Consider the following 13,761-nt stretch of genomic DNA (forward strand, 5'->3'; position numbering starts at 1 on the left):
TGTATAGGTGAGAGATAACCTGACTGTTGAAACATCACCTATGAGGATCGAGGATCGAGAGTTGAAGCAGTTGCGGGGTAAAGAGATTGCCTTGGTGAAGGTAGCTTGGGGAGGACCAGCAGGTGGCAATGTGACTTGGGAACTTGAGAGTCAGATGAAAGAGTCTTATCCGGAGTTATTCGCTTGAGGTATGTTTTCGAGGACGAAAACTCTTTTAGTGGGGGAGAGTTGTAACACCCCGATAATAATATGATAATTATTTAAATTAAGTTAATAATATATTTATTAATTTAATTAGATAATTGGATTATTATTATTATTATTTTTGGAATTATTGAATTATTATTATTATTATTGGGATAATAATAATTATTGGAAAATATATAAGTTGGAAATAAGAGAAAGAGTCTCATTTGGAAAAGAAAGTTTTCACGTGAAACAGAGAAGCGATTGAGAAAGTGGAGAAAGGGCAAGAGGAAGAGCAAGAGGGCAAGGTTGAAGAACGGAAAAGCTTGAAGCTTAAAGATTCGCCGGATTAACTCAGGTAAGGGGGATTTATCGTCGTTTAATGGGTATTATGGGTTAGCATGTAATGGGTAGTGATAAACCGTTGAATTGACCCTAATTGGGATTGTGAATGCTGAGAATTTCGTTGGATAAACTGTGTTCAAAGCTGTAATTGAATCCGTAATTGTGTGAGTCATGTTTTCCCGAACGTATAGCTTTTTACGGAATTGGAATCGGAGGTCCGAAGGTCCTCCAACGGCGGAAAATGCGGAGAATTCTGCATTCTGCCTTGTGTTAGCGCAGGAACTGCTGTTTTGTCTGCGTTAACCGGTTAACCCAGGGTGTTAACCGGTTAACACTGTTGCGAATTGTGAAGTTAGTGCTGTTTTGCCTGCGTTAACCGGTTAACCCAGGGCGTTAACCGGTTAACACTGTTGCGTTTTGCCATAAAGTGTGTTTGTGCTGCGTTAACCGGTTAACCCAGGGCTTTAACCGGTTAACACTGTTGAACAGTGGAAAAATTGTTATTTAAAATGTTGTGTACCTATTTGATGGTTGCCTATATCGGTGTGTGATATAGTAGGGATTATTTCTCGCTGTTTTGAGTAGTATAGGTATTAGTAGAGTGTGCTAATACTGTGATTGAATTATTTGACATGATATGATGTTTTGATACATGTGTTGATGATGTATGATGGCATGCATAATATTGTGAATGTGTATGTTATGCATGTGTTGTGAATGGACTGTTTTATGGCTTAGAGTGTGAGCATATGTCCATTGTGGATTTTGTTGTGATGTTGCATTGCTAGGTGATTAGCATGCATATTGTGGCCTTTATGGTGGTAGCTAATTCCCATCGTGAGGAATTAGTGATGTTAGTCATTTTGGACTGTTGTTGATGTTTGCATGCTAGGTGAATTAGCGTGCATAGCATGGCCCTTGGGGTGGTAGCTAATTCCCATCGTGAGGAATTAGTGATGGGAGTCACTAGGTCTCAAATGAGTGGGACTAGTGAGCTTGGTAGCCGTACCTGGATTGGTCGGTGAAGTTGAACTATATGTTCACGAATAGTCTGTACCGCATGCATGAAGTCTCATTGCATAAATTATGTATGGCGTATAATATGAGTGGATGTATTCCAGTATTATACGTGTGTTGTGTGTTATGTTGAGGTTGAGTATGATTGAGTTGATATTGCCGTTGCTGAATGTGTAATCTGATTTGGGTGATGAAATGTGTTAAATTACTTAACATTGCATGATATTTTATAATGCTTATTATATCGATTGAGGAACTCACCCTTACAACTATTTTTCAGGTAACGAGCAATGATTGAGTAGAAGCTAGTGCTTGGAGTCTAGTGTAGTCTCCTTAGTGGGTCGTGCTCTGATAGATGTAACATCGGGATGGGATGTTCTAAATGTCTTATTGTTGGTTGTGAACCATTTTACATGTAATGTTTTACATGATTGATGAGATTTATATCCGCTGCGTTTTATACAAATGTTTATGTTTTGAATTAATAAAAGAGCATGACCGTTATGTTGTTGAATGGTGTGGAATATTGTGTGACACCCTTACATGGCATATTTACTCTGATTGACATATTGTTATTTTTAATTAAATATTTGGGGTATTTTAGAAGGGTGTTACATACTCCATAAATCATGGATGCAAGCTTAGTTTTGTTAAGACCTATTGTCAAGAAATCTTGGAGAGTCATATCTTGCTCATTTAAAAATTCCTTGGAGTCCTTTTAGCTTGAGAAGCTAGATTTCTTTCCAATGTCTCAACAATTTCTTTAAAGGATTTCAATTCTTCTTTAAGTGTTATTTAAATTTAATTTGAGATGCATTTAGTTCGAATATTGTTTTTAATGTGTGTATAATAAATACTGAACTTCTATTCGGTTAAAAAGTGGTGTAATAGATTTTTCATTCAATAGAAGTTAGTTATAATTTTCTCGCTTCTCTCTCTTCCATCTTTATCATTTTCATCTTCTTTCTCTTGTTCACCAACAAGGGTTGCAAGCTGAACCTGAATAAAACTTGATATATGAAGATTTTGGATTGATCTTGTGGTAAAAACTTAAGTTGATAGTAGAAGGAAGTTGGATGATATAAGCATAGGTATGTTTGATATAAGCATGGATTGATCTGTTTGATATAAACATGTACAAGATGCTAAAAGAAGGAAGTTGGATGATATAAGCATAAGTATGTTGCTTGTAGGGTACCACAGTACTTGTGCTTATAAGCTCTACTATCATGTTACTAACAAAGTTCAATTGAGTAAAGATTTCATTGTGAAAGAATCAGAACCATGGGATTGGAACAAGTCTCAATCCATCTCTGGTGCAGTTTTAACACTTGATTTAACTTCTGAAAGACATTTCAGACTCTGAAGTAGATTATGGGTATCAAGTTGAGTTAGAGTATGAAGGTGACTATGAGGTTGAAGAAGAGTTTGAAGTCGAATTCGAATTTGAAGGTGAATCTGATTCTGATCCAGATTCTGATGATGATCTAGAATCTGGTGGTAATCATGCCTCTGAAGGTAGTCCATTATCTGATATTATTCTAACATTTGAAGAATATTCTAGACAAGTTCAGAGAGAAGAATTAGATAAATACCAAGAAGATTTGCAAAGTTTTACATGTTGCAAGATATTTAGATAGACTCTGAAGGGGAAGTCATTCAGTGTGTCGTGTTGGTAGACTCTGAACTAGACATTACAAAAGAAGCTCTCAAGAAGACAGTGTGGCTGAAGGCCATGATAGAAAAACTTGAGGCTATAGAAAGAAACAAAACTTGGGAGTTGACTGAGCTTCCAAAGTGTCGCATCCGCGAAAAAACAACCGGCGGGACTCAAATAAAAACACAACACAGAGCCGCCACTGCGCGTTATTTATCCCAAGATAGGGAAAGGAAATGCTCAGAGAAACCTGGAAAGGAAATGGTCTCGCGACCAAAGAGAAAGGGTAAGGGAGTCGGTTACGCAAGGGGAAGGTATTAGCACCCCTCACGTCCGTCGTACTCGACGGGATCCACGTTCTAAGAAAAGAAAAGGTTGCTAAAACATCACACACACACAGGGGAACGCAGGTGGGGTTAAGAGAAGGGAGCTCGATAGAACGTCGCATCCTATGCCTACATATCTCGTCTGGAACGAGAATCAGAGCCATTGTAGTTCGGCTCACGCACGCCAAACAAACTAACAAACAAACAGATGGCAAACATGGAGCCCAACAGCCAATCACTGGGCTTACGTCGGCATCCAAACCAAAATGCACACAAAACGGCAAACGTGGAGCCCGACAGCCAATCACTGGACTTACGTCAGCATCCGAACCAAACAAACACAATCAGATGACAAGTAAACACACACAAAAAGAAAAAAAAAGTGCCCGGAGAGGTCTCGCACGACCTCCTGCCTACATACCTCGTCTGGAACAAGGATCAGGGCGATGTAGTTCCCCCTGAAGGGAAAGAAAATCTAGCCAGAAACCAGGGGAAGACGCACTACCAGGGAGCTGAACTCGAGCCTAGTGTTGTCATGCATCGTTACCCTACGTTCAGGTTTCTACCTACTTGCACAACTGCAAGCTAATCCTATCCAAGAAGAAAGCAAGCATACAAGCATACAGATCAAAACAAGCATTTCAAGCAAACATGTCAAACAAATATTCACAAAGCACACACTATAACCAATCAAGTGAGGCTCAAACAATGGGTTTGACTGCCGAAGCAAGTCATCTGTACATGGGTATTATTCGCTCTTAACCTTGCCATTACGAGGCTAAGGTGAAGCAGATGAAAGGTGAAGTGAGGATGAGACCTCACAGCTCTTATCCCTGACCAGGGTGAGCTTCAGACAAAGGAGCGTGGGTCCAGAATGGAGGGACCCTTCTACGCTCAAAGACTCTGACTCGATTGTGCAACAGCACAGGATCTTGGGTTTGTGTCCCAATGCATCAACACACAGCCGTGTGAGCAGAGGGACGACTCACAGAATAGTGGGGGATAGATTGCATATCCCTTTGATCCACCAATTGCCTCCTAGAGGTCTTTACCTGCTTGGCACAAATGTAAACAATCACAAACATCGCCTCTTAAGGAGGACTTCAGACATTTTGCCCGGCCAAGTAACAGGCCGGGTCTCCCAGACTACATGAAGAATAGAAGTCCTACCTCAAGTGGTTTAAAAACCAAGCAGCAGCAAGCAAGTTCTTAAAGAACTGTAAGCGACTAAATGTACCTGAAATCAATCAAGTATCATCAGCACTCAGACAGACAAACAATAAACAGCAAATGTTAATCAGTTAATCTGTACAAACAAGCAACACAAGCACATAAATGCAAGCTACAAGCTCAAGCTCAAGCTTCACAACCTACAAAACAAAGTTATGTTAGTTCTCCACATCAAACAAATTCAATTTTATTGACTTGAATCATTCTCCTTAAGCTTTGTGCATTTCATCCTGAAAAGTCAAACCAAATGTGAGAAACTGGACCACTAGGCCAAGCCTAGGGTCCAAACGGGGAAAAAAAGTCTAAACAGCAAACAATTCTCAACCAAAATCAAATTAACACAAATAGAAAGCAAATGCAATTGATCCCCTACTCATATCATTCACCATATTCATTTCATGACCAAAACATCACAAACTAGGTTAAATGCAACATCAAAAGTCCAAACAGAATGACTTCCATCAAAAGCATACCAAAACAATTCCAAAAATCCTCAAATAATTCACACCTAAACAGGACCTATTCAAGGTATAGCATGTCAATTTTCAGCTTAATTGGACAAAAGGAACTAGGGCAATGAAAATCAAGAAATCCAGACACAATTATTCAAGCCAAACCATAGCATCAACACAAGCATTCACTTCAAAAATTCATAAATCAGTGAAATCAATTAAGAAATGAATGAGACCAAAACAGTGATGTCCTACAATGTGTCTACAACCAGCATACCAAATTTCACTTTCATCCAAAACCATATGAGAATTTCACACCAGATATACAAACATGTATCATACAAGCTTGCACAATGAACATACAGTGAAGAAAAATATCAATCAAATTGAAAATGCCACATAAAAATCCATAAAAATTCACATAGCATCTCAACATATCCATAATCATTCATGCAAAATTTCATTCCATTCCAACAATCATAGGCCAGGAAAAAATATTCATGAAGTTGACCTAGTTAGGTGTGACACAAATTGTCACACCTGAGTTCAAAAAATCATATCTCACTCCACAGGTATCCAAAAACCACAAACTTTATATGTAAATCACCATCAACATGTCTATAATATGCTCAAAAAATTTCAGGCATTTCTTTTAATGTATGAGCATTTCACAATGAAAATGGTAAAACATGTACAAAAATGACATAAGTCAAAGATCCATAGGCCAAGTCAATATTTCACCATGCACAACTTCTAAAACCATGCCTATAAAATTCTAGGGGAAAAATGGGATCTAACAAAAAAACTCTCATAATTTTCTGATTAGCCAATATTTTTTTATGATTTTTCTAAGATTAAAATGAATTATGTGATATTTATTGAAATGTTATTATTTAATTAAGTGATCCAATGGCAATCTGGTAATTAAGCGCGCAGGATGTCAAAACGCAGCGCTTCAGTTTTTCGCTGGCAGCGTGTGGTTGGTTGGATTAGGCGCTAAACAGAAATTCAAAATTGGCCTGCGAACAAATGGATCAAACACCACAAATTTCCAGAAATCTTCATCAACTTCATCATCATTTCCAGAAAATGCAAGAACATCAAGATCCACGAAAATCCACCAAAATTAACAAACTTATAGTCATTGGAAAGGTCTCAGCAAGAGGATCATGAATATGTAACTAATTTTACCTAATTCTTCCTACATCTCCTGGATCGAGCATTTAAAGTTTTGGTATCAAAGCTTCTAATCACAATATCTCTCTCTATGTTTCATCATTCCAAAAACTAAACATATCACAACGATCTACATCGAACACTCTTTCAAACGCCTATAACAATTGACAAAATCGTGAGATTCGAAATCTCACCTTAATTGGAAGGCAGTGATGATTCGTGTGTTCTTTGCGCTTCTTGATCCAAAACAGGTGAAGCACCAAGCTCAGGAAGATGACTGGAGGTGTTAGGTTCAATTGAAATCGCTTCTAGTGGAAGGAATCTTCAAAAGCCATTGATGAGCATAATTGGAACAGTCACGATTGGTGAAGATCTTGATGTTGCCTTGCCAAAACAGTTGAGGTAGAAGATGAATAGAGATTGAAGCAACAAAAATCACACGATTTGATGGAGAATTGGAAGAGATTTTTGGATTTTTGCTCATGAATGTTCTTGAGCTTTCTTGAGAATTTGGAGGGAAAAGTTTGCAATTTCTGGTGAATTGTGATTGTAATCAGAAGTTAGTTAGGATTAGGAATATATACTTCCACTTAATCAAGCTTTTAATCACCCAAATTAACAAAATGCAATGTAATTAGCAAAGTGTCATTTTCAAAGGCAAGGGCAAAATGGTATTTTCCTATGGGCTTTATGACAGCTCATTGACAGCTCACACATGCTCTAAATATCTGTTATGATGTGTTGCAACTTGTCCCACATTGATTGGCCATGTAATTTTGATTTTCCACATGTCATGGCACATTGTATACTTTTCAAGTGCATTTCAAAAGTGAGTTGTTCAAATAATGGACCTCAACATGTCATGACCATTCAAACAAATTTCAAATTGCATTTGTGAGGTGTTGCAAAAATCCCCATTCCAAAATTCTCATTATTTCTCAAGTTGGACCATTTTGCCCCTGGATCTTTTACTGTACACTTGAAATTTGACTTTTTGCATTGACCATTTTTGATGAATTCCAATTATGCAACATGAAAGTACATGTCAAATGGAGTTTGTACATAAAAAGATCATCCAATTTGGACACTCCATGAGGAAGTTATGCCCCTCTGATTATGGCTCATTTTTGAAATTGAATGGACCATAACTTGCCAACCATACATGGGAATTTCAAGTTCTTGGACTTTTTGGAAAGGTGAGACCAAGATCTACAACTTTCATGTTGAACAAATTTTCATTTGAAGCTTCCTTGGACATGTAATTTTGAGGTCAAAAACTTTCCATTTTTGGAAACTTCCATTACAAGTCACTTTCTATTTTTGGCAATTTTTGTCCTGACTTGATTTTCTCCATTCTTAAGCTTTGAAATGTCAAATAACACTTGTTTCAACATGAATGAAGTGCATCCAACTCATTTCCACCTCCAAATCCATTAAATCAAGCACAGTTGACCACAGTTGACTTTTTCAACTGATAGATGAATTTGGCAATGCACTGATCAATCTGAGCTCCAATCTCCTGATGCAATGGCTCAAGGGTGAAACCCTAGCCTCAATAATCTCCATATAATCATGAAATGATCTTCATATCCATCATAGACCCCATCTCCTGATCATGCCCCGATTGGCCCAATGCAACTGATTAGGGTTGACCAGTGGTCAAAACCCTAATCTCAAGGAATCTGCTTCAACACTTGATGATATCAAACCATGATGATGATGATGTATCACTTCAAACAAGATGAAGACCAATATCCTTTGAGAATCATGAAACCCTAATTTGAACTTCCACATCCTCAGATGATTAATGACCAGTCCAATAAAACCCTAGCTTGCACATGACCTCTCCATCTCCTGATCAAGACTTGTGAGGATGACTTGCACAATGTAACCACATGATATGCAATATGCAATGCCTAATGACCTAAAAATGTTATGCAAATATGTTAAGCTAGTCCCAAGAGAGGAGGGCAAATTTTGAGGTGTTACACAAAGAACAAGAAACCCACCAGTTTCAGATGTGTTTACAAGGTGAAACTAAAGCCAGATGGATCAATTGGAAAACACAAAGCAAGGTTAGTAGCTAGAGGATTTCTACTGAAATTTGGACTAGAATACTTTGAGGTGTTTTCTCCTATAGCTAGACATGAAATAATCAGACTGGTGGTTGTTATAGTTGCTAACAGGAATTCGCATCTGATGCATTTAGATGTGAAATCTGCATTTCTGAAGGATCCTTTACAAGAGGAAGTTTATGTATTACAACCTCTTGGAATTATGAAAAAGAATCAGGAAGGGATAATGTACAAGTTACATAAAGCTTTGTATGGGTTGAAACAAGCTCCTAGAGCCTGAAATCTGAAAATTGATTCATTTTTCAATCTTCAAGAATTCAAAAAATGTGAGATGGAGTATGGCGTTTGTGTTCAACATACATCTGATAACAATATGATTCTGGTTTGTCTCTATGTTGACGATATATTGTTGACAGGGAGTTACTTAGATGAGATAACTAAGTTAAAAAAGGTGCTTATGAATGATATTGAGATGATTGATTTAGGAAATATGACATATTTTCTAGGAATAGAGATTGTGTACTCTAAAAAGGGTATAATCTTGCATCTGTTGACGTATGAACTTCATATTCTAAAGAGATTTGAGCTAATAAATTGTAAGTCTGCAATCACACCTGCTGAAACAAATCACAAGTTGGATTTCGATGATGAGGGTGATGATGTTGAGGCTAAGATTTTTAAATAGTTGGTAGGCTCATTGAATACCAGACCTGATATTTGATATGCAGTTGGAATGATGAGTAGGTTTATGAACAAACCAAAGTGGTCATATTACCAAGACGTTGTCAGTATGTTAAGGAAATTCTTAAGTATGGAGTTTTATTCCCTTCTGGTCTGGAAACTAAGTCAGAGCTGATATGTTATTTAGACTCTGATTGGTGTGGAGACAGAGTTGACCGAAGAAATACTTTTGCATATTTTTTCAAGTATCTGGGAGGTCCTATTTCTTGGTGCTCCAAGAGACAACCAATGGTTGTATTGTCAAACTGTGAAGCTGAGTATATTTTAGGTGCTTTGTCTGCTTGTCAAGCTGTATGAATTTTGAACTTGCTGAAGGATCTGAAGATCAAGGTGCGCAAGTCTGTGAAGTTGATGGTTGATAACAAATAAGCTAAAAGTCTTGCCAAAAACCTATTGCTGCATGGAAGAAGCAAGCACATTGACACAAAGTTTCATTTTTCTTGTGGAACTAGGTTCAGAATGGGCAACTTGAAATTGTGCATTGTAGTACCCCGAAGTAGCTGGCTGATATTCTAACTAAGACTATCAAGACTGAGCATTTTATCCACTTGAGGGATGAAATTAGTGTTGTTGATTATAGTTCTGAATATGGATTAAGGGATGGTATTGGAGTCCAATCAAATATTCAATTAGCATTTCATTTAAGTGTTATTTAAATTTAATTTAAGATGCATTTAGTTCGAATATTGTTTTTAATGTGTGTATAATAAATACTGAACTTCTATTCGGTTAGAAAGTGGCGTAATAGATATTTCATTCAATAGAAATTAGTTACAATTTTCTCTCTTCTCTATCTTCCATCTTCATCATCTTCCTCTTGTGCGTTAACAGGGATTGCAAGCTGAACCTGAATAAAAATTTGGTGCACGAAGGTTATGGGTTGATCTTGCGATAAAAACTCAAGTTGATAGTAGAACTCTTAAGAAATATATATTATAGATTGTAATAGATAGCATGATTTAAGGTCGGACTAACATAAATTCTAGTGATCATTTTCAAAACTCTTTTATTTTAATTTATTGTATTTTATTTTCCATAATCAAATATATGCTTAAATCAATTCTTTTTATAAAAGAAATTTCAAAAATTAGTTAACACAATTCACTTTCCACTGTTATTTTTTAAGTAACTTTATCATAATTTTTGGTTGGATTTTTTAGAGTTTCTTTGTTATTATGTTTTGGCTAGAAACAATACATTTTCTTTTAGCTATTGTTATTTTCTTCTTTAAATATTATCATTTATTTCTTTTGTTTCGTTTAAAAATTGAGACACTCTTTAAGTAAAATAATGATTAGAGAGGATTGACCAGGTTTAGAGTTGAATGAGATCAAGAATGATGGTCAAATCATGCATGTAATATCTTAGTCAGCTCTCTCGTTGGTTGCTTCTCACCAACTACCTCATTTTTGTTTTGGTCCATACATATATATATCTACCAACCATGAATCAAAGAATAACAAGATCTTAGAGTGCCACGTTGCAATATCATAGCCACTCAACACCAAGTGATAATTAATCAAACGCTCCTAATTAATTCTCAACCAAACCACTTTTTGTTTTCTACTACTCCTTGTTTGTGCAACTTGTGTCTCTTTACCTACCATCCACACATCCACACATGCAATGCAAGATAGATAGAAAAATAATTAATAATAATAATAATAATAATGGAGCCTCCAAAACAAACATCTTATATAAAGCTCAACTACTCATCCTTCACATCTCAACAAATTCACTACATACCACTCTTTCATTCTTTCTTTTTTCATAACCACTTATCTTTCCTTTCCATTCTCTCAAAATTCTAACTATATTCATCAACAACTATCAATTACTTAACATGGAAGCAATAGGTGCAGCCATTACAAAAAACAACAGCGGTTACGATTCATTCTGTTTGACCAATGCTAAAAATAATAACATGAAAGTGAATGACTCTGATCCTTTGAATTGGGGTGTTGCCGCCGAGGCAATGAAAGGTAGTCACTTGGACGAGGTGAAACGTATGGTGGATGAGTACCGGAAGCCGGTGGTCCGTCTTGGTGGTGAGACGCTCACAATTTCTCAGGTAGCTGCCATTGCTGCACATGATCATGGTGTGAAGGTGGAGCTGTCAGAATCTGCTAGGGCTGGCGTTAAGGCGAGCAGTGACTGGGTGATGGAGAGTATGAACAAAGGCACAGACAGTTACGGTGTCACCACCGGCTTCGGCGCCACCTCTCACCGTCGAACCAAACAAGGCGGTGCTTTGCAGAAAGAACTCATTAGGTAATTACATCTCTATCTCCTTATACTATCATTTTTCTTTCATGGACTTTCATAAGAAATATGCTTATTCTTTTGAACTCTTGTTTTCAGATTTTTGAATGCTGGAATATTTGGAAATGGAACTGAGTCAAGCCATACACTACCACATACAGCAACAAGAGCTGCTATGCTTGTGAGAATCAACACACTTCTCCAAGGTTATTCAGGAATTAGATTTGAAATCTTGGAAGCTATAACCAAACTCATTAACAACAACGTCACCCCATGTTTACCGCTTCGTGGTACAATCACAGCTTCTGGAGATTTAGTCCCTCTTTCTTACATTGCTGGTTTATTAACTGGAAGACCAAATTCCAAAGCTCATGGACCGTCTGGAGAAATTCTTAACGCAAAAGAAGCTTTTCAATCAGCTGGAATCAATGACGGATTCTTTGAATTGCAACCAAAAGAAGGCCTTGCACTTGTTAATGGAACCGCTGTTGGTTCCGGTTTAGCTTCTATTGTTCTATTTGAAGCTAACATCCTGGCTGTCTTGTCTGAAGTCCTATCCGCTATTTTTGCTGAAGTTATGCAAGGGAAACCTGAGTTTACTGATCATTTGACACATAAGTTGAAGCACCATCCTGGTCAAATTGAGGCTGCTGCTATTATGGAACACATTTTGGATGGAAGTGCTTATGTCAAAGCAGCTAAGAAGTTGCATGAGATGGATCCTCTCCAGAAGCCAAAACAAGATAGATATGCACTTAGAACTTCACCACAATGGCTTGGTCCTTTAATTGAGGTGATTAGATTCTCTACCAAGTCAATTGAGCGAGAGATCAACTCTGTTAATGATAATCCCTTGATTGATGTTTCAAGAAACAAGGCTTTGCATGGTGGAAATTTTCAAGGAACGCCTATTGGTGTATCCATGGATAATACACGTTTGGCTCTTGCGTCAATTGGTAAACTCTTGTTTGCTCAATTCTCTGAACTCGTCAATGATTTTTACAACAACGGGTTGCCTTCGAATCTCTCAGCTAGTAGAAATCCCAGCTTGGATTATGGTTTCAAAGGATCGGAAATTGCCATGGCTTCTTATTGTTCTGAGTTACAATATCTTGCAAACCCAGTTACAACTCATGTTCAAAGTGCTGAGCAACACAACCAAGATGTGAACTCTTTGGGTTTGATATCTTCTAGGAAAACATATGAAGCCATTGAGATCCTTCAACTCATGTCTTCCACATTCTTGATTGCACTTTGCCAAGCAATTGACTTAAGACATTTGGAGGAGAATTTGAAAAACTCAGTTAAGAACATTGTAAGCCAAGTTGCTAAAAGGACCCTTACAACAGGTGTGAATGGAGAACTTCATCCTTCAAGGTTTTGTGAAAAGGACTTGTTGAGAGTGGTTGATAGGGAGCATGTGTTTGCCTATATTGATGATCCTTGTAGTGCTACATATCCATTGATGCAAAAATTGAGGCAGGTGTTAGTGGATCATGCATTAGTAAATGGTGAATCTGAGAAGAATTTGAACACATCAATCTTCCAAAAGATTGCAACATTTGAGGATGAGTTAAAGACCCTTTTGCCAAAGGAGGTGGAAAGTACTAGGGCTGCATACGAGAATGGAAATCCAACAGTTCCAAACAAGATCAAAGAATGCCGATCCTATCCACTTTACAAGTTTGTGAGAGAAGAATTGGGAACTAGTTTACTAACGGGAGAAAAGGTCATTTCACCCGGTGAAGAATGTGATAAATTGTTCACAGCTATTTGTCAGGGAAAAATCATCGATCCTCTTCTTGAATGCTTGGGAGACTGGAACGGTTCTCCTCTTCCGATTTGCTAACTTTATTGATTACTTTTAAAAGTATTTCCTTTGTATTCATGTAAGTGTAGCAATATTAGATTTTTTATGTCTTCAACAAATTAATATGAAAAGAATTCATTTCAATTTCCTCCAATATCAAAGCAAAACTTGTAATTTACATTTATAATATACTTACATTTTTCTTTTCTTGAAGCTTGTAGTGCAACAATATAATATATCACATAGTTCTAATAGTTTAATGTCAGTTTTACTGTCTGTCCATGCTTCCTGAACTATAACTATGTCATCAAGAACACTTATTTTAGCCTTTCCTCTTTCATTGGTGCACTCTAATTTATTTTGTCTCCCGCATCCGCTATTTTTATCTGTATCTGAACTGGTCTCCCTAAGTATCGAATTAGTTTCACTTATAACTAAATCTTCCAATTTCCTCCTATCCCTTTGATCTCGAGTAGTTTCTATT

At 37.1% G+C, this 13,761-nt stretch overlaps 1 protein-coding gene across 1 annotated transcript; it reads left to right on the plus strand.

Moving 5' to 3' along the window:
* The first annotated feature begins 10,925 nt into the window (after window positions 1-10,925).
* On the plus strand, window positions 10,926-13,331 carry LOC127125804 (phenylalanine ammonia-lyase 2). The gene is made up of 2 exons (XM_051054629.1): window positions 10,926-11,476; window positions 11,567-13,331. The coding sequence occupies exons 1-2, from the start codon at window positions 11,049-11,051 to the stop codon at window positions 13,314-13,316; spliced, it is 2,178 nt and encodes a 725-aa protein (XP_050910586.1). The 5' UTR covers window positions 10,926-11,048; the 3' UTR covers window positions 13,317-13,331.
* Window positions 13,332-13,761: the final 430 nt, after the last annotated feature.

The sequence above is a fragment of the Lathyrus oleraceus genome, chromosome 3, assembly GCF_024323335.1.
Source record: "Lathyrus oleraceus cultivar Zhongwan6 chromosome 3, CAAS_Psat_ZW6_1.0, whole genome shotgun sequence".
Taxonomy (NCBI): Eukaryota; Viridiplantae; Streptophyta; class Magnoliopsida; order Fabales; family Fabaceae; genus Lathyrus; species Lathyrus oleraceus.

Coding starts and splice junctions, on each gene's coding strand:
- LOC127125804 (XM_051054629.1), top strand. CDS start 11,049: ATGGAAGCAATAGGTGCAGCCATTACAAAAAACAACAGCGGTTACGAT. Junction 11,477..11,566: donor TTGCAGAAAGAACTCATTAG/GTAATTACATCT, acceptor TCTTGTTTTCAG/ATTTTTGAATGCTGGAATAT.